Genomic DNA, 27,089 nt, shown 5'->3' on the forward strand with positions numbered 1-27,089 from the left:
GGCTCTCTTTTGGTTCCATATGAAGTTTAAGGTGGTTTTTGCAGTTACCAAACAGCCCCTCTATGGGGTCGATTTATTCTGTCTGCTATGTCTTTTAGAATTTCATATGAATCTTTGGATTTCAACTTTTACTTGCTTTCTAGAATTACACAAGCTTTTTCTTTCCCTTCTTTTTATTTTACGGACATTTTTGTATGAGAGACTATATAAATGCATAATTTGTTCATATTTAACAATCTATTACTATAATTGCCTGGTTTTTTCATTTTTAACACTCTTACCTATATAGAGAGATATACATATATATCATATGTTATATATACATATATAATATTGTTATATATAACGCTATGTTGTATTACTGTATGTTATATTATACATATATTCCATATTATATATATTTTTTCCTAATGCAGCATTTCTTTGATTTAATTCTTAATTTTGTTGTTTTGCATTATTATTTTTCTTCCTTTGTTTTTATCAATGTTTCTTTAGAGACCTTCATTTACATTTTTTGGGGGGTTTCTCCTTTTGTGTGTTTAGTTTATCAATTTCAATGTTTAATAATGACTATTGGAGATTATGAATTTGTTTTTGACTACATCTTTGACTGCTTCACATATGTTTGAATTTGTAGTATTACCAGTATTAGTAGCTTGTAAATATAGTATAATGGAAAGTTTTATTTCCATTTTGATCCAAGAACTGTTAAGTAATTGGGTTTCTCTTCCCATGTAGATAGCAGTATTTCTGTTTTGCTGTTGTTATTAATTTATATTTTAGTATATACAATCATGAATATAATTAACTATTTCAGTAATATTTTTATTATTATTTCCTTGTCACTTATATATGATTAGTTTATGGAAAGGTTCCATGAACACTATATGTGAGTGTATTCTCCATAGAGATTAGAATAGCATTAGTTATCTATATCTTCATGTCATTATTTACTTTCCTATACTTCATAAGTCAGAGACTGGAAAAGGAGGTATGTAAAACATTTAAGCAAATTTTCATTACTATCAATTTCTACTTGTAATTTTACGAGTTTTTGTTACATTAATTTGGGGTTATATATGTCTGCATAAAATATCTACAACAATTTATGCACTGGCAATGTGCCTTTTATTAAAATTAAGACCTTTAATTCAATTACTTATTTTTACCTTGAATTTTACTTTCTTTTGGTTTTAAAGTTGTGACCTCAGTTTTCTTTCTCTATAGAATATTTATACCTGTATTTTTGGTTTATTTATTTATTTTTAAAATGTCTCAGTCAACTTATTTGAGTTCTCTTAGAGATAGTTCAGAGCTTATCATTTTTTACTTTCAACTTTTGAGCCAGCTTGAGAGTCCTAATCTTTTAATGGGAGAATTTAAGCCACTTACATATAATATCATAACTAATAAATTTGTTTTTATGTTATATTTTGTTTTCTATTTTTTATATGTGCATTCAATAGATTACTCAGTAAATTGTTTCTTTTCTCTCTCCTCAGTTCTTCCCACTAATCTATAAGTATAAAAGCCAAAATTTAAGTTGTCAGAAGAGTATAGTTGGACATATCTTTATTTGATTACCATTGACAAAAATAAAGCCATCTCTACTGCTGTCTCTCATGAAGATACACATTTAGTCCACTTTAACTTTTTTTTGTTCCCTAAGTCTATTGGCATTTTTAATTTGTAAATTTTAAATTACAGTGTTTGGATTCTGAATTCTTTTTATTACTATTTTCAATTTGTGGGGTTTTGCCTGTATTCAAAACTCTCTGTCTGAGTGTATTCTATACTTAAATGTTTTCAGTGCTCATCTCCTTCTCATCTAACAAGATTCTCCTATTCTTAAGTACTACACTTTGATTAACCTTCTGGTGGCCTGTATAATATGCTTCAGTGATTTCTCAAGAGCGGTAGATACGGTATACTTTTGTATCTTTCTGTTGCCCTCACAATTACCAGAAAAATCCTCTGAGTAAATAACTGTTCAATTAGAACATTCTTCATCATATTTCTGTGAATGTTTATCACTGTTTTTTAATATCTAATTTTGTACAGTGGATGCAAAAGAAGCCAATCTGATTTTTCATTTTTTTAATTTTGCTTTTAAATAAATGTTTTTACCCTTGATGTTAATATGTCTTGAAGAAATACCTAAAAGGTGGTGTTTCAAGTTTTCTCTGGAATCAGTGAAATATAATGATCTACTTTGTTTTTTGTTTTTTGTTTTTGTTTTTTTTTTTTTTTTCGGAGTTTCACTCATGTTACCCAGGCTGGAGTACAATGGCGCGATCTCGGCTCACCACAACCTCCGCCTCCTGGGTTCAGGCAATTCTCCTGCCTCAGCCTCCTGAGTATCTGGGATTACAGGCACGCACCACCATGCCCAGCTAATTTTTTGTATTTTTAGTAGAGACGGGGTTTCACCATGTTGACCAGGATGGTCTCGATCTCTTGACCTCATGATCCACCCGCCTAGGCCTCCCAAAGTGCTGGAATTACAGGCTTGAGCCACCGCGCCCGGCCTAATGATCTACTTTGAATACATGTATGTCTATAAACCTGGGAATGTTCTCTTTTCTTTTTTTGCCTTTGAATGCTGCTGCTTTTGTGTTTTCCTGGTGTCTTCATTAGGAGCTCCATCATCTGAATATTGAACATCTAATGTGCGTCTCGCTTGGTTACAGGCTCTTACTGATCATTTCCATTTCTTGGCCTTTTCTATTTAGCTGTAGGGAAAGCTTCAAAAGCTCCCCTTCTCATAAGATCAGTTCATTTTTTTGCATTTTTTAAATCTGTGTTATTGCATCTGAAACCATTTTAAATTCTTTATTTTTAATACTGCAGGATCTTCTTCCATCTCAGTCTTATTTCTTTACAAAACAACAAAGGCTCTGCTTTTCTTGATGACTGTGAGCCCAAAAGTCATTTTGTATAAAAGATACTTCAATATTCTATGGTAAATACGCTTCAAAGGTATGTTATTCCTCTACTTCTGGAATGTCTTTCTGAATTTCCTTCTGTTACTTGGCAGCTTTTATTGGTAGGTCCTGTTCTCCTTTTGTTTTTGTTTATGTACACATCCTTCACTGAGGGCAGCCTTCTCTGCATTGGCATAGCATGTTACCCTATGGCCCGGCAGCCCTGGGGGACAGTGTTGACATGCCCAGCAGGGAAGCTTCCTTGCTACAAGGTGCCTTCTGTGAGTTGGGTGGAGGGGCCGCATGGGCACTGGTTTCCTGTAAGTGGTTTTAGGTTTGGGCTCATCAGGAGCAAAGCGTCGCTCTGTTAGACCTCCTACCTCATCACTGCCTCTGTTAGGGAAGAAGAGCATCAGCAACATGCCCTGATGTTTTAGGGCTTTCTGTGCGGCACAGCCACCCCTACGCTTGGGTCTCTCGATTCAGCTGATGGAAGAGCTGGACTCCAGCCTTGGGAATATTGTCAGGTGCGGGAGGACCTACATGGCCCGTGGCCTTTGCTCTTACGAATATCATGGTAGATATCGGTTGTCAGCTGCATGGATAGCAGGTATCTTACAGATATCTACTCAGCTGACAACTCTTCTCTTTCTATGGCAATACCATGCTGAAGATTGCCAGATTTGGAAAATGAAAACACAAGATGCCAAGTTACATTTGAATTTCAGACAAACACCATTTTTGAACATTTATTTTTAATTATAAGGATGCCCCTATGTAATATTTCTGTTCACTGGAAATCAAAACATAATTAGGTGTTTGTGTTTTACCTGGCAGTCCTAATCATTCTGTTTTCTGTGTGAGGTATTTGAGTCCCTTGTGACTCCCCGTTAATTCTTGCAGTTCATGGCATGCAGGCTGTACCTAATTTTCAGCACGGATGTAGATTTTTTTTTGGCCTATTACCATATTCTATTAGTTATTGCCTTTGGGTCCACATAGGGGAAAATAGAGAGTCTGGTGCTCAAATTGCCATCTTTCCCATATTTTTAAAAAAGATATTATTCAGGGGAAAACTGATTCTTTCAAAAGCGTTGAAATTAATATGAAACTTTTCCCAGACCACTCAGTTGCTTCAAGATGTGAACATGTCACTCTCCCACAAATAAGTATTACAGCCATGGCACCCAGTTAAAAAGTAATTTTTTCCTTAGTGAATTATTAACTGCGATTTTCTGTGTATAGCCTCTTTGTTATTTAACTCTTTGCTAATTTTCATGTAAAATAAGAACGGTGTCCTTTAGTGACGGTAAGCACTCCTGCAAGGATGAGAGTACAGTGAGTGTGACTGCGTTCATCCTGTGCATGGTGGAACATAGCTGCCATTATTTTTGTAGTATTATTTAAGGAAAGAAAGGAAGTAACACTAGCTTCAGGTCAAGGTGCAGTAATTTTAATCAATAAACATTTAGGTCAGATGCCAGGCAAAACGACGCATAGACCCTTTGTGGAATGAAGCTAAGAAGTTACTTCCCTTCGAATGCTGTTCAACAGTGACCCCGGGTTGCCTTACTGCTTTCCTGAATAAAATCAGTGGACCCGGTGTCGTTGCCCTTGGGATGTGTAATTAGCTGCACAATTAAGTTTTGTGTCCTCAAGTAGTCGGGGTCAGATGTTCAACAGGGAAGATCATGGAGCCTTGGTGTCTGGCATTAACGTGCAGCCATCTGTGATTTGGTTGTCTGGTTTTGGCTGTTTCTAGCAGGAATGACAAGAGAGTGCTGAGGCCGCTCAAGGTACTTGTTCTGAGTGGTGCCGAGATGCGTTTTTAACAACAGCAGACGCTGTGTCATGCTGTGGTTCTTACAGGAGTCTCATTGCACAGAGAGGCCCATCTTCTTTAGTCCCATATCACCAGGATTACATGGAGCTCTTAATGGGACAAGAGGACCCAAGATTCTGGCCGGGCACTGTGACTCACGCCTGTAATCCCAGCACTTTGGGAGGCCGAGGCAGGTGGATCACTTGAGGTTAGGAGTTCAAGACCAGCCTGGCCAACATGGCAAAACCCTGTCTCTACTAAAAATATAAAAATTAGCCGGGCATGGTGGTAGGTGCCTGTAGTCTCAGCTACACGAGAAGCTGAGGCAGGAGAATCACTTGAACCCGGGAGGCAGAGGTTGCAGTGAGCCGAGATCGTGCCACTGCATACATTCCAGCCTGGGTGACAGAGCGAGACTCTGCCTCAAAACAAAAAAACAAACAAACAACAACGAATCCAGAATTCTGGTTACAGTGATGGAAGTGAAAAGGATAGTGAATAACATCCTAATGCAAAAACAGAACCTGCTCTTTGTAACGGAAGAAGCATAATCCACTTGTTGAATCATTCATTCACATGTTTATCGAATATTTATTGAGTGCCTGGTGTTTGCCAGGCACTCTGTTGAAGACTGTGAATACAGTGGAGAAAAAGCCCTGCATGTCATTTCTGCTCCCTGGCATATCACACCCTGGACAGCATAGAGAATTACAGCAAAGCATCATGTTTTTTGATAAAGGAAGTTGGGGACGCCACAGAAAAGCACAGCTGGAGAACATAACCCAGAATCATACAGTCAAGGAAAGGATCCCAGAAAAATGATTTTTATAATGCAGCCAGAAGTCACAGAAATGTGGCTGGGCCACTGGGGAGGGGTACCCAGAGAGGGGATGAAAATTCTCTCCCACTTTTGTGTTTTACTGTAACTCACATGTGAAAATACAAGTTTAGAGAAAATATAAATTAGGAAGGATTTCCATAAAGTTGAAACACGTAATCTTTTCAAGGCATGGAGTCTCTTTTTATATCTATGATATTTTGATTTTTGAAAACAAAAATCCCTATTTATGACATTGAACCCTAGGAAATTGTCTTTTGGGTGGGTGCAGACTATTCCCGCTTATAAGCAGTCTCAAATGGTTCCGCACAAGACAAGCTGTGATTGTTTAAAGTGAAGCGCAGCCTGCTCTGAGTTTGGTGATGCCGCTGAATGGGGAGATTTTTTCATCCAGAGCTTTCTGTAAACTCAAGTTGAATGCACGCGTTGAACTTCTTGTCTAAAAGTTAAATTGGATGCAGCTTGACACCTGCGGTGTCACAGCTGGGCTGAGGCTGCAGTGCTCCAGCCAGCCCCCTCTGATGGCTCCACAGGAAGCAATGAGGGTCAGCCACCTGCTCATGGTCTCACAAGGCCAGGAGCAGGACCCCTGCCTCCGAGCTCTGTGCTCGCTCAGCTGCTGGCAGACGACTCCCAAGAGGGGTCCTGACTTGGGTGGGCCTCATGCTTCAGAACGTGTGTTCCCCGTGGGCCTCTGAGAAAGATGACACAATGAGTGTCTGAGTAATCAAAGATAATTACATGGCCACCGACGACAAGGGCTGCAGCCTAACTGTGGAGCTTTGCCTAGAAAGTCAGTGTTCTCGGAGCCAAGAGTTTCCCTGTCAAAAACTCCTGAAATTGGCTCTTTGGATTATGCAATTGATCTGCCTGCGTTTTTCTTACAGAATGTAAGGCCACCTGTAAAATCACATTTTGGATTTTCCTCCCCCTGAAGGAGAGATGAGTTCAGTGTGGTAAAATGAGCAGTGGTTTTCGTTCCTTGGTGACAGCATCGTGTCCACAGGATGTGGCTGGGGTGGAAGTGAGGGGCCACCCCTGCTTCCTAGGTTCTAGGGTCCAGTGTTGCACAGATGACTGGGAGTATGTGCTTTATACACTTGGCCCTGACACACTGGTGCTGTGGCCACACCATCTCATCTGTTTCTGGAGGGCCCCTCCCAATAAATCCTTCCAAGGTCTTTTCTTGGCGTCTCTCAGCTTAACTCCAAGGGAGGGATGTACACTGTCCGTGTGATTTATGATTGCTTATCTGAATTTACTTTTGCCCCAAGTCTGTTGCCATTTCCTATTGGACATGTCCTTAAATGCAGCATGTGTGTATGAGAACGTGAAAGAATATCAGGTAGAATGTGGACGTAGCTGCGGTTCACACGTTGAGAAAGTTATTCATGTTTCCAGTCAGCCTGTGTTGCATCACTGGGAAGGTGCGTCTCCGTGGATGCTGGTGTGTTTGTCGCAGCTTTCGTGGGTGCTGGTGTGTTTGTGGCAGCCTTCTAATACTTGCCCATTTCTCCTTTTATCAAAAAAGAGCAAGTCTTTACAATAATCCCATAAAAGCACCATGACCACCTGTTGACATTTTAAAATTGTATTTGAATTGTATTTATTTGCATGTTCAACTTCTTTATGGGTTAAATGATGCTGGTTTTCTACCTATGTTGGTGGCGTTTATTTCTTTTAAAATAAATGTATTACTATGAAACGAGTTGATTAGAGGAAGGGGTTTGGGTAAGGAATTGCATGATTGGCATGAAGGCAGGGTCACCTGTTATGAAGGGGCACGCAGATGTCTGAAATACTGGTAACAAGACCTCAGCATCACTAACACCTGCGCTCCAATTCCCTCCTGACAGTGACGGAAGGTCGAGGGATCCTTGAGAGCATCCAGAGGTTTTCCTTGCTGCCCACCTACCTCCCCGTGACCTACCACATCAACAACGCCGACGTCTCCTTCTTCCTGAAGGAGGCCAACCAGGATATCATGAGGAACTCCAGCCTGCAGTCCCGGGTGGAGTCATTTCTGATTTACAAATCCAAGAGGCTGCCTGTTCTAAATGCCAGCTATGGGCCTTTCTCCATCGAGCAGGTGGTACCCCAGGATTTAATGCTGCCTTCCAACCCATTTGGATTTACCAACAAATTTTCTCTTAACTGGAAACTGAAAGCCCACATCCTGCGGGATCAAATCTACCTGAGCCGGCCCAAAGTGCAGGTTCTGTTCCACGTCGTGGGCAGGGACTGGGACGACCACAGCACCGGGGACAAGCTGCCATGCCTGAGGGTCTTTGCTTTCCGAGAGACCAGAGAGGTGCGGGGCAGCTGCCGGCTGCAGGGGGACCTGGGGCTGTGTGTGGCCGAGCTGGAGCTGCTGTCCAGCTGGTTCAGTGCCCCGACGGCGGTGGCCGGGAGGAGGAGGCCCGTGGACCAGCCGGAGGGGACCCCTGTGGAGCTCTACTACACCGTGCACCCAGGGGGTGAGAGAGGGGACTGTGTCAGGGAAGAGGCGAGGACAAGCAATGGGATCCGGACAGGCCACAGTGACCTCGACGACTCCGGGCCCCCCTTGCAGAGGATTGGGAGCATCTTCCTTTACCAGACGCACAGGAAACCTTCCCTGAGGGAGCTGCGCCTGGACAACAGCGTGGCCATCCACTACACACCAAAGACAGTCAGGCAGGGAGATGTGCTGACGTTCCCCGTTTCCATCTCCAGAAATGCCACTGAAGATCGCTTCACCTTGAGGTAAGTCCTTTCCCAATGTCTGTCTGTCCCCGCTCGCCCATCAGCGGGTGTTTTCGAGAAACTATTTGACCAGAAGAGCCGTGTTATTGCTCACCAAAGGAGAGCCGGCCTTCCCATCTTTACAAATCCCACCTGCACTGGGAAATCCAGAGACCAGTCAGATCTTTCCGGGTTGGCAATTCAATTGTGAGAATATTCGTATTGACAGATTTTCCAGGCCATCAACGGGGCAGCCAGGGGACTGCTGATGTTATGCCTTTTGCCTTAGTTTAGGGTATTCTCAGCAAGTTTTGGGAATGCTAAAGTTATCCGAGAAGCCATTTCAGAATTGGAGAGTTAAATGCCTCACAGCTGAAATGAGACTGCAAATGAAATTGCAGCAGTTGTCAGAAAGGCTAGGGAACGCGATTTTGCCAACTCAAAATCTATTCCAGAGATCTAAGTTCTAAGTATAATATGGTACCAACCTCAAAGTTATCATTTTGTTTCTTCCTGGAAATAGAACTTAGTGTTCAAAAAAATAAATGAGCATAATGTGTGAAGAATATACAGTAGAATTTGTTGAGTTTCTTATATAAGAATATACCAAAGACAAGACATTTAAAATAAGCTCTGTGTACTTTAGAATAAACACGGGCTAGTTTTCACTTTGGAATGTAATGTGTGAGAGAGGCTACTTGCCTTGGCTTGCTTGTATTTTCATTATATAGTTTTAGTTTTATTTTCAGCCCAGACACGTTTGATTATAACAGCTGTTTAGTGTAAGTGTGATTGCTTATTAGAAATGTCCTAACACTGCTGCTGTACATAACTCAACAATTTGACCTGATGCGCAGTGTAATAAAACGTGTGCTGTGACTCCTGAAATGAGGAGTGCAGCTGTAAGACATATTTCACATCTGGGTTTAGAAATTTCCTCCAGTAATGACCAGCTCTCTATCCCCCTTCGTATGGAATTGCTTTCTCTATCTTTTCCTTTCTTTCTTTCTCTCTTTCTTCCTTTCCGTTCTTTCTTTATGTTTAAAGCGTGGATGAGTTCAAGAAAATAAATCATTGTTTTGATTCTACCTTGCACATTTAAGTTTATTTGATTGTGATCTAGTATTAGAAATGCCTTTTTGATTTTTAATGAAAGAAACAGAACCTAATGGCCATGCACCTAATGACTGAGCTTGGCTAAGTCCTGGAAGGTAAAAACCTTTGGCTGGGTTGGATGTGCCCTTCAGGGATTAGCCGCAGGGATTTAGGGCACAGGAGCACATCTGCGGGGCTGAGCCGTCGTTAGCTTTCGCTTCTGTCGCTCTGGAAATCACATCTAGATCCAGCTGGCCTCGGGTCCTCAGCGGGGTCTGCTAGCTTTATGTTTTGCTTTTCTGGGTTCAGCAGTCTTACATAGTATTTTTTGTGAGGATGGCTGCCTATATAGAGAAATATCTTGGTGGTAGAAACAAAAGGTTTGAATAGGGGAGCTTTGTTCTTACACGGTTTCAAACTGTCTGCCACCTTTTAGGTTTGCCAATGACTGACTGTTGATTTTCTGAACCCAGGATTAAAAACCACAATCCCCTGAGGCTTTGATTCTCAGGAGATGAGATCCACATGCAGCTTGTGTGTGTGGATGTGTGTGTGCAGGCGCGCGCTGTGTGTGGAAGCAGTGATGTGTGTAGTATTGAATTTCACAAAAAGCTTTGTGTCTTATGACTTTATTACACACTAAACATATCCATCAGGGTCCAAGGGTGGCTTTTATCTTTGGCAATTTGTAACAAAACCAAGAGAAATTCGCTTTGGTGGGCTGTACAATTTGAGGTTCCAAGTCTTAGCCAATTCCGAAGCAAATGTATTTGAAGCTTCTAAATTTGGTGGCTCTGCTCACAAGTCGAACTTTGGAAAAGTTGGGAAGTACAGCAAAAGAATACATGTTCAGAGCCCAGCAATTAGACATGCCAATTCAATTTAAAAAATCAGTTTACAGATTAGATAACGAGGAAGGATATGTTTCATGAATGTGTGTTTACATCGGTAAGAAGCTACACTGTTTCTTCAAGAGGCTGCATTAATAATGTGCTTGCTGTGTATTTAAAATGCTCATTATGGATGAATCTCGTGCATTTATGAAAACAGCTTGAGGTAAACTTGGACCTGGCAAGATTATTATCCTTTAGCTTGAATTCCTATAATTAGAAGATAATAATACTATGTATCTTCTTAAATGAAGTCAGTTTGACACTAATCCAGCATAGCTTCCAAATATTTAGAATTGGTGCACGTCTGTTCTATCTGACCATCTGCTATAAATAACCCTGAAGGATCCAGCCAAATATCCTTGGGAGCTTTTCTCCCAATTGTGACTGTTTCCAGACACTCTGTGTTGAAGGCGCTAGCACGGCCCAGCATTGGGCTCCTGTTTGATAGGTCAGGTACCAGTCGGACATCCACGGCCACTCAAGGAGGACTACAGTGAGAGGGGCCAGACTAACTGCCGTCAACGGGAGGAACATTTGCAAATCAGGGCCGATGCAGCAGCTGTGGTTTGAGCGCTTTATTGATAGCGACTGACCACCCACTGTACACCTCCCCGGCACGTGCCTGTGAACACGGGCGTGCGGGGGCCGGAGCACAGGAGTCACTGAGGCACAGGAGTTAGCGTCTCTCTGCGTGTGTATTTGTACACGTGTATATCTGCGTGTGTGTTTCACTCTTTAAGAACAAGGCAGCCCAGGTAGGGCCGTTTGTCGTCTTACAAGCTCTGTTCAATCCTGTGGCTTCGATCTTCCAAAGGGACATCTGCAGGGAAAGAAAAGCCACACGCTTTCTTTCATTCCTGAGACATCTAACCATCCCGTTTAATCCCAGAAAATGTTTTCCTTCAAGTGAACAACGGAAGCACCCCACGGCACTGGAACCCTTTCTTCCATGTTCTTCTCACCACAGTTCCCCTATGTCCCTCCCCAGTGGAGAGGGAGGCTTAGGTGCATCCCAGTCTCTGCTCACCCGTCATGGGCCTGGAGGAAGATAAGAACTGCGGTTGCTGCTTTCACGTCCTCCCCGGTTGTTCTTCCATTCCTTTCTGCCACAGGAGTCTGTTTCAGAAGTGCTCTGATCTTCGGATCTGAGCGTAAGGCTGGAACTGAGCATCCATGTAGCAATCCCTTGGTTACCGAACAGCCCAGACCTGTCAGCCGGGGGCCCTAGAGCAGCAGAACAGGCTGAGAGCAGGGGCTGTTCTTAAACGCATGGACAGCCTTAAATTTCTTGAATGAATGAACGAAACGCTGATTATTAACAAATGTATGCACTTTACTGAGGTCTCTGCAGTCTTAAGTACTCAAGAATTTGTTCAGCGCTGTATGCCTAGCACTGGGATTGGATTTAAGACCAGGTCAGAATAAGACATTATTGAGGAGATATTCTTGCAAAGGTGACACTGAGAAAGGAGACAGGAGGAGAATAAAATACGAGTGTTTGACCATAGGCAGAGTGAGCCTGGAATTGATGAGGCTCAGAGGATATTCTTTGGTGGTTTGGGTAGTCAGATATGCAGAAGATTTAAAGCTTGTTAGGAAATAATATGGTGGCTTGAGTTTGACCCTGTGAGCTTCATCCACGTGAATGATGTAACCTCTGAACCTGTGTTGGCCCCGGATAGATTTCTTCTTCTGTTTCAGGTAAAATATGCCCTGGTGTATCCAATGATAGTCTAAGTTGCAGGCCATAAATCACACTCCGGCTAATTTAAGAAAAATAATAAATAGAAGAGTTTATTGGATGGGTATCGTGGGACCCAGCTTGGCCACGCAGAGTCTGATGGAGGCTGGAGACTGAGCGTGGACATAGCAGCCTCTCAGCAACTCTCTCCCGCCCTCACAGTGGATTCCTTCAGTAGTTCTGGTTATATGCACATAAACTGCAGAGACCTCCATGCAGCCCCTGCTGGGTCACCTCTCTACTAGCTGGCTGTGCCGGGGTGGGAGAGGGACCAGATGTGGCTTCTATGAAACAAAATGGTTCCTCAAATTACCTTTCGCTCAGAACACATCCCATGAGATGAAGCATTGTCCTCTTGCGAAGACTGGGGCACTGTTACAAAGAGGACGGATGTTGGTGTCTTCAAATTATACCAATGTCCAGTGACATCTGGTCTGTGCCTGGGATTGCACCACCCTCTGTCACCTCGTGGGGATTAATGGAGCTGCTTGAAGTAGAAGAGTGAGAGGCAGACAGGCTCTTTAAAAAATTATACTTTAATTTCTGGGGTACACATGCAGAATGTGCAGGTTTGTTACATAGGCATACACGTGCCATGGTGCTTTGCTGCATTCATCATCCTGTCCTCTGCATTAGGTATTTCTCCTAAGGCAGACTTTTAATTTCAGAAGTTATTTACCTTTACGAAAAACCTGTGAATATATTGCGGTGTTCCCATATGTCCCTCTTTTATTAATACCTTATGTTCGTGGGCTACATTTATCCCAATTAATGCACCCATATTGAGACATGATTATTAGCTGAAGTCCATACTGTATTCAAATTTCCTTAGTTATTATCCACCTCCCCCTCGGCTGTTCCAGGATCCCACCCAGGAGACTGCATTACCTGTAGTGGTCATGTCTCCTGGAGCTCCTGTTCAAAGAAAAACTTCAGCAGAATTAAATTTGAAGGAATTTAACTGATCAATGAATGATTCATCAATCAGGCAGCCCCCAGAATCACAGCAGATTCAGAGAGACCCCAGGGGTGCCTCGTGGTCAGAACGCATTTATGTAAAATTATGTACAGAAATCGGAGGTGAGGTACCAAAACAGCTGGATTGCCCACAGCGTGGCGTTTGCCTTGTTTGAACACAGTGTGAACACTCAGTGTGTGTAAGTGGCTGAGGTACGGTGGCTGGGACTGGGCAAAACTCAGTGACTGTTGCAGGTGCAGACTACAGCTAGTGCTCGACTTACAACCACGATTGGTTCCGACAGGCCGGTCATAACATGATTTGGTCATAAGTTGAGTAGGCTATATGTACGGTTGAAATTGTGCACGCGGAGATGGTAGTGCTGCCCGAAGCTGGTCCGCACTGTCGTACGCCCAGCTGGGCAACGTTTGCACTGCCAGACGTGGAGCAGTCGTGGCTAGCGATTGTGGTCATAAAGTTGAATGGTCGTAAGTTGCATAGGTCATAAGTCGATCAATACCTGTACTCAGTTAGGTTTTCAGTCTCGTCTGCAGATTAAACTCGGTTGCAGTTCATCCCCAGGACTCAAATGTGGAAACAGAGTCCTTCTCCAGCCACGTTTATTTTGCTCTAACACTCCTCTAGCTGTGACCATTTCTCAGACGTTCTTTGGTTTTGGTGTCATGACCGTTTTGAGACTCACTGGTGAGCTGTTTTGAGGAATGTCCTTCAAATGGGCTTTGTCTGATGCTCTTTCTCCTGATTGCACTGCAGTCCTGGGTTTGGGGGAGGAAAACCACAGAGGCGAAGTGCCGTATTTACCACATCAAGGGCACACGCAGCCCACACGACTCACTACTGTTGATGTTCACTCCAGGGCTGATGGCCGCTGTGAGACCTCAGTTCCTGTCTTTTTAGTTTAAAATAACTTAAACAAGAGAAACACAGCAAAGGAGATGCAGCATAGAGCAATTTACTGCAAAAGAAAATAACATTTTGAAAGTTAAGTTCAGAATAGATAGTACACCGGAGAGAGAGGATTCAGGGCGGGCTGCCCTAAGGATGAGACAGCAAAGATGACACGAGGGAGACCCTTTATGGGAGCCTTACATGATGATTCACAAGCAGGTGGTAAGAGGTGTTACTCGGAAGCATGTTTGTGGGGGGCTCCTCTGGGTGCACATGCACAGTAGCTGTACAAGCATGTTCAGACGTCACAGGCTCATTAAATCTCCACCCAGGGGTGTGTTTTTTACTATTATAATGAGCAAAGAGTCTGAGGACAGGTAAAATCGAAATCCTCATGCTGTCTACACAGGGGAAATTCCTCACTGAAGACAGCTTTGCTTGAATGAGCTTGACTACAATGCTAATGCAGAGGGCTATTGTGTTGATTGTAAGGCCCCAAGGTTGCCATATCCCGGGGACATGGTCGCTTCCCGGACCACCTATCCCCCGTCACCAGCACCGGCCTGAGACTGGGCTGGTCAGGTCTCTCCAATGTAAAGATCCTTTTTTCCCATTCCCCCAAGGTATGCTCTGGAAGGAAGTGTTTATGCCCAGCTCACAGTTGTAAAGAGGGGGGTGATACTTCATCCTCTTGAGGGTAATATAGCTTTGCAAGTTACTTAGAATTCTGCAGGTGACATTTGCTTAGTTTCCCTCATTTATGTATTTATTCAATCATGTACTTACTTCAATGAGAACGTCCGGATATTTATTATATACTTTGGGTTATAATCCAATATTATTTCATGTATTTTGTTGCTCAGATTTCCACTCTGGCTATTGAGAGCTCTTTCATTTGGCTCCAGTACAACGTAAAACAGGAATGGTGAGAAGGCCTTGCCTGGCCTCATTCCTCCTCCCAGCGAGCAACATCTAGTTTTTCATCATTCAGTGCAATGTTGCCCATAGGCTTTTTGTTTAAGTTATTTATCAAGTTGAGAAAGTTCTCTTTCCTTCTTAGTTTGCTAAGAGATTTTTTTTAAATCAAAACTTGCTGTATGGCCAGATGGGGTGGCTTATGCCTGTAATTCCAGCACTTTGGGAGGCTGAGGCGGGCGAATCACAAGGTCAGGAGATCAAGACCATCCTGGCTAACATGGAGAAACCTCGTTTCTGCTAAAAATACCAAAATTAGCCAGGTGTGGTGGTGTGCGCCTGTAGTCCCAGCTACTTGGGAAGCTGAGGCAGGGGAATCGCTTGAACCTGAGAGCCAGAGGTTGCAGTGAGCAGAGATCACACCACTGTACTCCAGCCTGGCAACAGAGCGAGACTCCGTCTCAAACAAACAAACAAACAAACAAACAAAAAACTTGCTGTACGTTTTGTCAAGCTTTATTATTATTGTTATTTGGTTAGTTTCAGGGTACACGTGCAGGATGTACAGGCTTGTTTCATAAGTAAACGTGTTGCCATGGTGGTTGGCTGCACCTATCAACCCATCGCCTAGGTATTAAGCCCCGTATGCATTGATTCTTTTTCCTAATGCTCTCTCCCCATTGCCCTCCGCTAACAGGCCCCAGTGAATGTTGTTTCCCTCTCTGTGTCCATGTGTTCTCATTGTTCGGCTCCCACGTATGAGTAAGAACATGTGGTGTTTAGTTTTCTGTTCCTTTGTGAGTTTGCTAAGGATAATGGCTTCCAGCTTCATCCATGTCCCTGCAAAGGACAGAATCTTGTTCCTTGTTATGGCTGCATAGCATTCCATGGTGTATATGTACCATATTTTCTTTATTCCAGTCTACCATTGATGGATATTTGGGTTGATTCTATGTCTTTGCTATTGTGAATAGTGTGAATAGTGCTGGAATGAACATATGCACGCATGTATCTTTATAACAGAATGATTTATATTCCTTTGGGTATATACCCAGAATGAGAGAACATTTTGCAATCAGTCCATCTGACAAAGGTCTAATATGCAGAATCTACAAGGAACTTAAGCAAATTTACAAGAAAAAAAAAAAAAAAAAACCTTGTTGGGAAGTAGGCAAAGTTTCTTTCCTATGCCAGTTGACATAATCATATGATCTTTCTCTTTAGCCTGTGAATGCAGTGAAATACCTTGAATAGTTTTTGACTGTTAAATCAGCCTCATATACCTGTAATAAATTTCACTTGTGTGTGGTGTGTAGTTCTTTTTATATATTGTTGGATTCAATTTCTTAATGCTTTATTGAGGATTTTAATGCCTATGTTACTGAGAGTTATTAGTTTGCACTTTTGTTTTTTCTTGAATGACTTCATGTGGTTTTGGTAATATGGTTAGAACATCTTCCCTCTGCTCCTGTTTGCCTGGAGAGAGTGTGTAGAAATGGTATTATTCAGATGTTAAGTGTTTGTTAAGTTTTCACTGGTGAATCAATCTGAGCCTGGTGATTTCATATTTGGGGGGATTATTAATAATTTACTCAGTTTCTTCAACAGATAGTGCTATTCATGCTACTTATTTCTCACTGGGTGAGTTTTGTTAGTGTTTTTCAAGGAATCCATCATCTTATATTGAAGTTATAAAATGTGTGGATATAGAGTTAGCTACTGTATTCCTCATTATCTTTTGGGAGGGATTGTTTTGCTTTTTTTTGTTTTAATTTTTATTTTTAATTATAAATTAAAAGATTATAGTTTTATGTATTTATAGGGTATAAAGTGATATTATGGTTTATGAATATAATGTGGAATACTTAGCTAATTAACATATTCATCACCTGAAATATTTACCATTTTCGTGGTGAGAATATTTGAAATTTACTCTTAGCAATTTTAAATGTACAGTCCATCATTATCTACTGTATGCACCAGAGTGTGCAATATATCTCAAAGAAGAAAATTTACCTTTCAATTTATATAGGATCAGTAGTGATGACTCTTTTTTCATATTGTTGGTAACTTTTGTCTTCCCTTGTTCCTTGTTAGCCTGTGTAGGATTTTATCAGTTTTAGTGATTTTTTCAAATAATTAGCTTTTGGTTTTGTAGATTTTCTCTATTGTTTTTCTATTTTCAATTTCATTGATTTTTTTCTCTAATTTGTATAATTTCCTTCTGCTCGATTCAGGTATAATTTGTTCTTCTTTAGGTATCTACACATAACACTGATTTTAGATTAGGCTATTAATTTTAGGTCTTCTCTAATATGTTTTTGATGCTATAAATATTCCTCTAAGCACTGCTTTGCTGCATCTCAGAATTGGGGATAAGTTATATTTTCTGTTTAATTTAGTTTAAAATACTTTTAATTTTTCTTGAGACTTCTTTGATTCATAGGTTATTGAAAAATGTGTTTTTAATTAACAAATATTTGTTGGACTTACCATCGACCTTTCTAGTATTGATTTCTAGTTTAATTACTACTGTGACTTGAGAATATACTTTGCATATTTTCTGTTCTTTTAAATTTAAGGCTACATGGCACAGAATGGAATCTTTCTTGGTAAATGTTTCATGTGATTTTGAGAAGAATGTATATTCTGCTTATTTTGGATGGAATATTCCATAATTGTCAATTAGATTAAGTTGATTGATAGTGGGTTTAGGTCATCTACATCCTTACTGATTTTCTGCCTGTTTGATCTATCAGTTGCTCACGGAGGAGTGTTAAGTTTCCAACTATAATAGGAGAATTGTTTATTTCTCCCTTGAGTTCTATCAGTGATTGTCTCATATATTTTGATGTTCATTTGTTAGTTGCATACACATTTAGGATTGTTTTAACTTCTTGGATAATTAGCCCATTTGTCATTATGTAATGTTCCTCTTTACCCCTGATAATTTGCTTTGTGGTAAGATCTGCTTTGTCTGGAATTTATGTAAATACTGAAGCTTTTATTTATTATTATTAGCGTGACCTTCCTTCATCTCTTTACTTTTAACCTGTAAAAGTCTTTTGAGCTAAGTGGGATTTTGGTAAATGTTACATAGACAAATCATATTGGGAAATCTACTTTGACAATATCTCTCTTTTAATTGGCATATTTAATATGTTCACATTTAAATGCTTTTCATGTAGTTGGATGAACAACGATCATGTTTTTAACTGTTTTCTATTAATTTCATGTGTTCTTTGTTTTGTATCCACTCTTTTTTCTACCTTTTAGGATTCCAATGTTTTATATGTGAAATGTAACAGGAAGAAATGGGTTTACATTTTATATCCTCTCTTAGTGTACCAATTATACTTAAAATATTGTTTCTCTAAAATTTTTAATAAACATTTTTAATCTGAGTCAATTTCATATAATGCTTCAATACTTCCCAGTAGTACAGGTAGCTTACAACTGAGTTTTCTAGGTTACCCTCCTTCCTTTGTGACATTGCTGTGGTTCATCATTACTACTGTTGATTTAAACAAGCACTATATTTTGATCAATTAAGAAAAAGAAAAAAAAATTACCTTCATTTATTTCTTATCTGAATGTTTCTGTCTCTCCAGATTTGGGAGTGGCACTTTGTTCAACAACCTCAGTTCTCCAATGAGTCTAAGAAAATGTATAGTTTTTCCTCCTCTTTCTTGTAAGAATAATTGCACTGACTTCCAAGCCATGTACATGTCAGAGCTGAAACCAGTAGTTCCCAGGACTGTGTTTCTTAACACCATTTTTGTTGGAAGTTACAGAAACACGATTTGAATCAGTTTAAAGAAAAATGAGAATTTATTATAAGGGTATTGATATGGCTCATGAAACCCTATGACAGTATTGATCCCAACCTAGAACCCAGAAGCCAATTGGCTTAGAAGAAACTCATCCAATGCCCTAAATCAACAGTGCAAGAAATAGGTAGAATTGAAGTTCAGATGCAAGAGGGAGTGTTGTGTGAAATGTAACAGGAAGCAATGGGAGTCAGTTTACAAAGAGTCATGCTGCAGGTGGCTGGAAGCATTTAGTTTTCATGAGCAGACGCATGACATGCTTGTGTTCACTTAGAGAGGCAGGGAAGGCAATTCTAGGCTGAGAGAACCTGCATTTTCTTCTGAGAACTTGCATAATATTTAGAGTTAAATCACGTCTAGATTTTTGGTGCCCCATTTTTCTCAACTCTAAGAATATATTTTCTCTATATCTGACCAGGAGTCAAGGTGCAATTCAGAAGGAGGGGCTTTTAAGTAAAAACAGCAGGATTGTGATATTTGGGTGCTGCCCCTGTTCCATGTTTTGCTGGAAGGTCACCATGTGACCTTGGAGAAGTCAGGCAACCCCCGTGGCTAAGTTTGAACAGAGCTGTTGAGTAGACTCGGTTTCCCCACCTCGTACTCTTGATGTCTGCATCAGAAAGTATTTTGCTGTGAGCATAATCTGTGCACGGTAGGGTGTTGAGAAGCGTCTCTAGCCTCTGCTTAGTAGATGCCTGTTAACTGCCACCGTCCATTGTGACGACTGAAAATGTGTCCAGATGTTGCCTAATGTCCCCCAGGGGACACGATAGCTTCTGGTTAGAGACTCCTGGACTAGATTCTGGTTGTGGGAGAAAATATTCATAGAGAAAATTCACCTCTTGCATAGAGGAACTTTCTGCATTTGGATTTAAGGTGACATTGTATTGCCATTTTCTTCCTGTAAATTATTTAAATTGTACCTAGCATTTAGTTTTCCATCCACTAGAAGTTCTGCTCCATAAGGCAGAAGCCTTGGCCTGTTTGCTGCTGTTTCTTTATTGTCTAGTACCACACCTCACATACCACAGTCAGTCGTGAAATATTGGAAGGATGAGTGGATGTCACTGTCTCTGTAACTCCACCCCACCTACTTTCCATTCAGCATTGGGCCAGAGACTAGGTTCTTTGGCTAGGCTCTGGAGGAAGCAGTGGCATGGGTTTCAAGGCCATATATGGAAAATAACCCAGAGTCAAATGCAAACACATGAAGGCGTTTGCACTGTGAGAGGAGCTCAAGGGCTGAGATGCATTGAGGCAGTGGTTTTCAACAGCAGCGGCTGATTAGGACCATCTGCCCCCTACATGGGTCTGGGGTGAAGACCTAGTTTCAGGATTTTTAAAAAGCTCTTCAAGCGATTCTCATGTGCAGCTGGAGTTGAGAATCACTGATTTCATTTCTAGCAGCTCATTATTCCAGAGAAAAGCTGATTAGGTAGAATGGGAAAGGAGACATTTAAATGAACTAAACTTCTCTCTCTCTCCTGTATGATTGATCGTATAAGTAAATGCCTGTTTGTGAAAACACCACCATATAACCATATGCACAGCCCCTCTGCACACAATTGCATGAATCCGCTTTTCAGCATGTTGATCCCTAGTGGCCGCAGCTGCGTCTGACAGCTTCAGAGGAACCACAGCAATCAACTGAGGGTTGAGGGCCTTGAGCTCACGGTTTATGGCTCAGGGAGACTTACAAGGCTTACGGCTACACACACATTTATGTGTCCGACAGTGTGAGCGCTCTGATCCTCTTAGGAAAGGTGGGGACAGGAATGTAATAACAGTGAGTGCCTACCATTTTCCTGGATTTATACTGTGTCTGTTTTCTGCGGTTTCCTGTCATCTCCCTACAATGTCCTATCAGGTGGTTCATTGTTAGTAAGTAATAGAAATTCACTCTGACCAACTAGCAGGCTCTTGGGAGTTCCAGGGATGAGTGGAAAGACTGAGAAGAAGCTGCAGAACTGAGCAGGATCCAAAACTGCTCCCCAGACCTGGGAAGCCTAAACGGTAGTTTTGTAGCAAGGGGTGCCTATGTCAACAAGCCCCTGCTACAGCCCTATCTGCTCCTTTGAACATCTGTCTACCCTTTGTCAGTGGCTCAAACTTCAGGATGCCAGGAAAGAATGTCCTCTGGGCAAGCTGAGGTCACAGTTTCACCCCCTGGCTCTGTCAGCGGAAGGAGAGAAAACAACCCAACTCTTCCCATAACTCAGTTGGAAGTGGCTCCCGTGTTCACTCTCCCACCAATATCAATGCCAATAGGAGTCAACTACTACCCCTCCTGTAATAATTCAGGGAGCTCTCAGGATGCAGGCATAGAACCTGGGTGATAAAAACATGACAAATGTTCACTGTAGACTCCTCAATGAACTATCCTTCCTATGGTAGGGATGAGGAAATTGACATTAATTTGTTCCCCCAAAAAAGGAGATTTGAAATTTGTATCTGCATACGTTTGACCTCACATTCCTCCTTTCTGTGGTTTGTGTAATGTTGCCTGAGTATCCCCGAAGACCCCACTGGATCTTCTTTAGTGTTGCATAAACTTCTGTTGCAAGTACAGAAGAGACAGGTGCCATAATTCAGTGCTGTGCCATCCACAAGCCTCCCGAGACTCTGCAGAATGATACAGACAGTACACAGGACATCCCTGCAAGGAACTGGAGATAAACACATTTGAAAGGAGCAATTTGCTCCTACTGCCTCCAACCCTATTCCATCTGAGGAACCCTAAAGGAGCCTAGAGCAGCAGGAATTCTATACCCATTTGATTGAAAAACAGATAGAAGGAAAAACTAAAAAACATGCAGAAACATTTCATCCACAGGCTTTTCATTCTTCTGGGAGTTGGGATAGGGCCATTGATGGGGTCCTGTGGGAAGCAGGATCTCAGCCCTCATCTTCAAGTATTTACCTCTTGATGGAACATCTAAGAAATGTAGGAAGAGGAAAATCAATATGAGTAGAGTGAATACAAATAGCTTCCTGGCTCCATTGTGGCTTTAGGAAGTTCTCCCAGTGGGTGGTTGTGTGGGATTTTCTTTGGCAAAATGTGAGAGTAAAACACCTGAGTATCTGTCACTGTGTCCTTAGACCATCAGTTCAGCTGTTTTTATAAAAGGGATTTTTTTAGGTTGTTTAGTCTTTGCATTAGTCTGTTCTCAGGCTGCTACAAAGAACTGCCCAGGACTGGGTAATTTATAAAGGAAAGAGGTTTAATTGACTCACAGTTCTGCAGGAATGAGGAGGCCCCAGGAAACATACAATCATGGCAGAAGGGGAAGCAAACATGTCCCTCCTCACATGATAACGGGAAGGAGAAGTGCTGAGCAAAGGGGAAAAGCCCCTTATAAAACCAGATCTCATAAGAGCTCACTCACTATCATGAGAACAGCAGCATGGCATGCGGGTAACCACCGCCATGATTCACTTACTCCCACTGGGTCCCTCTCACAACATGTGGGGATCCTGGGAACTACAATTCAAGATGAGATTTGGGTGGGGACCCAGCCAAATCATATCATTCTGCCCCTGGCCTCTCCCAAATCTCATGTCCTCACACTTCAAAACACAATTATGCCTTCCCAACTGTCCTCCAAAGTCTTAAATCATTTTGGCTATAACCCAGAAGTCCAAGTTTAAAGTCTCATCTGAGACAAGGAGCCTTACATTCTCCTCTGCTTAGGAGCCTGAAAAATCGAAAGCAAGTTAGTTACTTCTTAGATACAATGGAGGCACTGGCATTGGGTAAGCACACCTGTTCCAAATGGAAGAAATGGGTCAAAACAAAGGAGTTACAGGCCCTATGTGAGTCCAAAATCCAATGGGGCAGTAATTAAATATTAAAGTTTCAACATAATCTACTTTGACTCCATATCTTACATCCAGTCACACTGATGCAAGAGGTGGGCTCCTTTGGCCTTGGGGAGGTCCGCCCCTGTGACTTTGCAGGGCACAGCTTGCTCCTCAGCTGCTTTCATGGGCTGGCGTTGTGACCACAGCTTTTCCAGGCATGTGGCGCAAGCTGTTGGTGGCCTTCTGCCGTCTGGAGGACAGTGGCCCTCTTCTCACAGCTCCTCTAGGCAGTACCCCAGCGGAGACTCTGTGTGGGGGCTTCAGCCCTACATTTCTCTTCTGCACTCCCCTAGCAGAGGTGCTCCATGAGGGCCCTGCCCCTGTAGCAATCTTCTCCTTGGACATGCAGGCATTTTCCTACATCCTCCGAAATCTAGGCAGAGGTTCCCAAACCTCAATTTTTGACTTCTGTGCACCTGTAGGCTCAATACCATGTGGAATATGCCAGGACTTGGGGCTTTTACTCTCTGAAGCCACGGCCTGAGCTGTACCTTGGCCCCTTTTAGCCCTGGCTGGAGTGGCTGGGGTGCACACAGCAGGGGGGCCCTGGGCCCAGCCCAAGAAACCACTTTTTCCTCCTGGGTCTCCATGTCTGTGATGGGGAGGGCTGCTGTGAAGGTCTCTGACATGCCCTGGAGACATTTTTTCCAGTCTTGATTAACATTTGGCTCTTCCTTACTTAGGCAAATTTCTATAGCCAGCTTAAATTTCACCTTAGAAAACGGGTTTTTCTTTTCTATTGCATCTTCAGGTCACTAATTTTCTGAACTTTTATGCTGTTTCCCTTTAAATATACATTTCTGTTGGGTGGCTGCCTTCAGCCAAGAACTATAGAAGAAACACTTAGGCCTTCCAAAAGGGTTTGTGATGATGCTCTATAACCATATTTTCCCTTTAATATTTCTGCCACTACCCTGAGTAAATCCCCACATGTTCCCAATTCCAGACCACGTCTTCATGAATACATAAAACTGAATGCTTTTCACAGCACCCAAGTCGCATCTTGAACATGTTGCTGCTTAGAAATTTCTTCTGCTAGATACCCTAAATCATCTCTCTCAATCCACAGATCTCTAGGGCAGGGACAGAGAGCCACCAGTCTCTTTGGTAAAGCATTGCAAGAGTCACATTTACTCCAGTTCCCAACAAGTTCCTTCTCTCCATCTGAGACCACCTCTGCCTGGACTTCTTTGTCCATATCACTGTCAGCATTTTGGTCAAAGCCTTGCAACAAGGCTCTAGGAAATTCCAAACTTTCCCACATATTCCTGCCTTCTGAGCCCTCCAAGTCTCTGGGAAGTTCCGAACTTCCCAGCATTTTTCTGTCTTCTTCTGAGCCCTCCAAACATTTTCAGTCTCTGTTACCCAGTTCCAAAGTAGCTTCCACATTTTCAGGTATCTCTATAGCAACACCCCACTCTCTGTGGTGCCAATGTACTGTATTAGTCCATTCTCACCCTGCTGTAAAGAACTGCTTGAGACTGGATCATTTATAAAGGAAAGTGGTTTAATTGACTCACAGTTCTGCAGGGCTGAGGAGGCCTCAGGAGACTTATCATCATGGCAGAAGGGGAAGCAAACATGTCTTCCTTCACATGATGACAAGAAGAAAAAGTGCCAAGCTAAGAGGGGAAAGGCCCTTATAAAACCATTGGATCTCATGAGAACTCACTCACTATCACTAGAAGAGAAGCATGGGGGTAACAGCCCCATGATTCAGTTATCTCCCACTGGATCTTTTTGATAATGCCTGGGGGTTATGGAAACTGTAATTCAGGATGAGATTTGGGTGGGGACACAGCCAAACCATATTCGCCTTGTTTGCTTAAATGGAATTTATTACTGTTGTTATTATTTCAGGGATTTACAGACAGAAGAGGTTGCTTTGCAACTAAAGTTCTTCGTGGTCTTGTTTGGCTGTGTTTACATCCGATCATCGAGGTTCATGCTTTGTAACCTTGAGTTGACTTTTTATCTATGCATGAGCAGCTCATCAGAGCTTCACCATGCCCTATAGGTCCACCTGATAGCCTGCTTTTCAACAAGACTCAAAGCAACTGAAGAGAAAAGGCCCTTGGTACCTTCTCGTGTCACCACTGCATCCAGTCGAATGCTAATATGATGGCTGGTATGAATTCTGGTCTGCAGATTTGAGTGGGCAAGGATAGATGTGTGTTTGGTGAGAGAACCCAGTCTTAGTCATCAGACTTTCACTCCGCCAACCTCAGGTACATTACTACCTTCTGGGATGGTGAGGGGTTGGGAGTGGTGGAGGACTGCATGATGCCATGGCAAGGAGGAAGTTGGGGGGTGATTGGGTCGGCAATGTCATCTGTCCATGTGGACACCCATGGGAACATCCACCCTGGTTGTAGATGTAATGTCTTCATATTCCCCTCATCACATTCAGGTGAAATTTTTCTGTGTACCACTTCCGGTTTACTCTTAGGAACACAGGGATCATGGGCTTGGTTTGGGAAATTTTGTGAGCTTGCTGAATGCAATAATGATAGCCAACACTCATTAAATATCTATTTGTGCCAAGCACTGTTCTAAGTGCTTAATTTTTTAAACACATTTAATCCTCGGAACATTTCTATGATGTAGGTGCTGTTATTACTTACATTTTTCAGAAGAGGCGGAAACTGAAATACAAAGAGGTTAAACAACTGGCCAGAGGCCCTATGGTTTATAAAAGAATTTAATTTAAGATATTGAAAGCCTACCCTTTCTAACATGCAGCCCCAGAGCACATGTGTTGGAAAATTCATCTTCATAAATGCGAAGTAGGAAGGCAGGCACTGATTCTGCGAAATTCCTTTTTCTTTCTTGCTTTTTTTTTTTTTTTTTAATATAAGAGCACTAAAGAGACTGAGCTAACTAAAATATTTTCCTTATTTAGCACATATTTGTTGAAGATTAAGCTTGGTGCTGGGGATTACCAGTGAATAAAGCATGCTGGCAGGGCCCTTCCCGTGTGATCAGTGCTGTGAGAATGAGCATGTGGTGTTTGCATTGGAGGGACAAGGTGCCAACTTAAGTCAGTGCTTCTGAGAGTAGATCAAGTGAAGTTGTATCCACCATGACCAAAATCTGTATTTGTCACTGCGGATTACAGAGCTCCAAAGGCCATTAAATAAACTGCAGTGGCCCTTCCAAGGACTTTACACATGAATAATTATCTGGAGAAATGGCATTTTCAAAACAAAAGGGCAGTGTTTGCCTGCTGGGGCCCACATGGGGTTTATGAGGAAGAGCCAGAGCCACAGAGTTGGAGCTGTGGCCACCTGTCTTGACACTTTCACTACTTATGCATCTTGGGAGGGTCACCGATGCTCACTGAGCCTCAGTTCCTGGGCTCTTACCTTCTCCAGGTGTCGTGGAGTATAAGCAAAGAGTAAGGTGAACCTCGAGCACACTTAGTGGCACCACATTTGCTTCAGTACATGATCGATTCCATCAACCAAGAAATGTATTAGGGACCACCTGAAATGTGAACAGATTACTTAAGGTCATTTCAAACTAAGCAGTGCCAATTCATTTTTCCAAGAGGGCTGATGTTGACAAGTAGCAGGTTACCTCTGACTTAAAGTATAAAGAAGAAATAAAAAGAGGGCCATGTTCAAAGCTGCTTAGGAGGCATTTTCTTTGTTAACTCAGGGAAGCATCTAACTCAGCATATTCAGGTGCAAGATAGCAGAGTAAAGTGAGATGTCACCCTCCCCTCCCTCCTCCAAAGCTGAAGGTATGAAAAGTAAACTGATTTTTTAAGTGGAAAAAAAAAAAGGTAACAGTAACAAAGACTGGGGGAGGTAATCAGTTAACGAGTGAGACAGATGTTTTCAAAAATCAGCTCAGTGCATCCAATCACAGCTGCAGAGTCCCCTCCCCCCTCAAGGCCTCAGGCAGGGTGGGATGAGAGTGTGTTGGATTGGATATAGCTGCATATGCTTTGACTCTCTAACTGTTGAAATATGAGATCTAATCCCCCACTCTTGAATTTGTACTGGTGTTAGGGAATTGCTTACCCAGCGGAATGTAGCAGAAGTGATGATCTGGAATTTCTGAGGATAGATCAAAAGAAGCTTTGACTTTGTCCCAGCATCTCCAGGATCACTTGGTCTTGGAGCTCTGAGCCAGCATATAAGAAATCCAGCTGTTTTTCTGGGAGACCATGTAAAAGGCTCTGAGACTACACGGAAAGGAAGAGGAACCAGGTGAGCTCAGTCTTCCAGACTCTTCTGTCAAGCAACCAGGCACATGGGTAAGACTGTCTTGGATCCTTCAAACCAAACCGGCCAGCGACTCAGTACCACCAAGTGACCTTAGTCAAGCTCCATGTGTAGCAGAAGAATCTCCCAACTGAGCCCTGCCCATATACCTGATATACAAAATCAGGAATATAGAATAAAGGTGTGGCAATTTAAGCCACTAGGTTTTGTGGTAGCTCATGAAGCAGCAGTAGATAAGTAGTGGTAAGTAAACAGCAGTCATAAAGAATATCACTAATAAGCCCCACTTGCAAAAGGGCAGATGAGAGTAGATACACCAGCTCATGGTCTGTTTTGCCTTTTATCTG

General features: G+C 42.2%; 1 protein-coding gene across 1 annotated transcript in view; it reads left to right on the forward strand.

Annotated features, from left to right (window-relative positions):
• Positions 1 to 27,089, forward strand: part of TMEM132D (transmembrane protein 132D) — an 832,693-nt gene that overhangs the window by 191,648 nt on the left and 613,956 nt on the right. The window contains exon 2 of the mRNA XM_017504530.2: positions 7,441 to 8,329. Coding sequence (XP_017360019.1) covers positions 7,441 to 8,329 — 889 coding nt within the window. The remainder of the gene's footprint in view (positions 1 to 7,440; positions 8,330 to 27,089) is intronic.

The sequence above is a fragment of the Cebus imitator genome, unplaced genomic scaffold (assembly GCF_001604975.1).
Source record: "Cebus imitator isolate Cc_AM_T3 unplaced genomic scaffold, Cebus_imitator-1.0 Scaffold323, whole genome shotgun sequence".
NCBI classification, from domain to species: Eukaryota; Metazoa; Chordata; class Mammalia; order Primates; family Cebidae; genus Cebus; species Cebus imitator.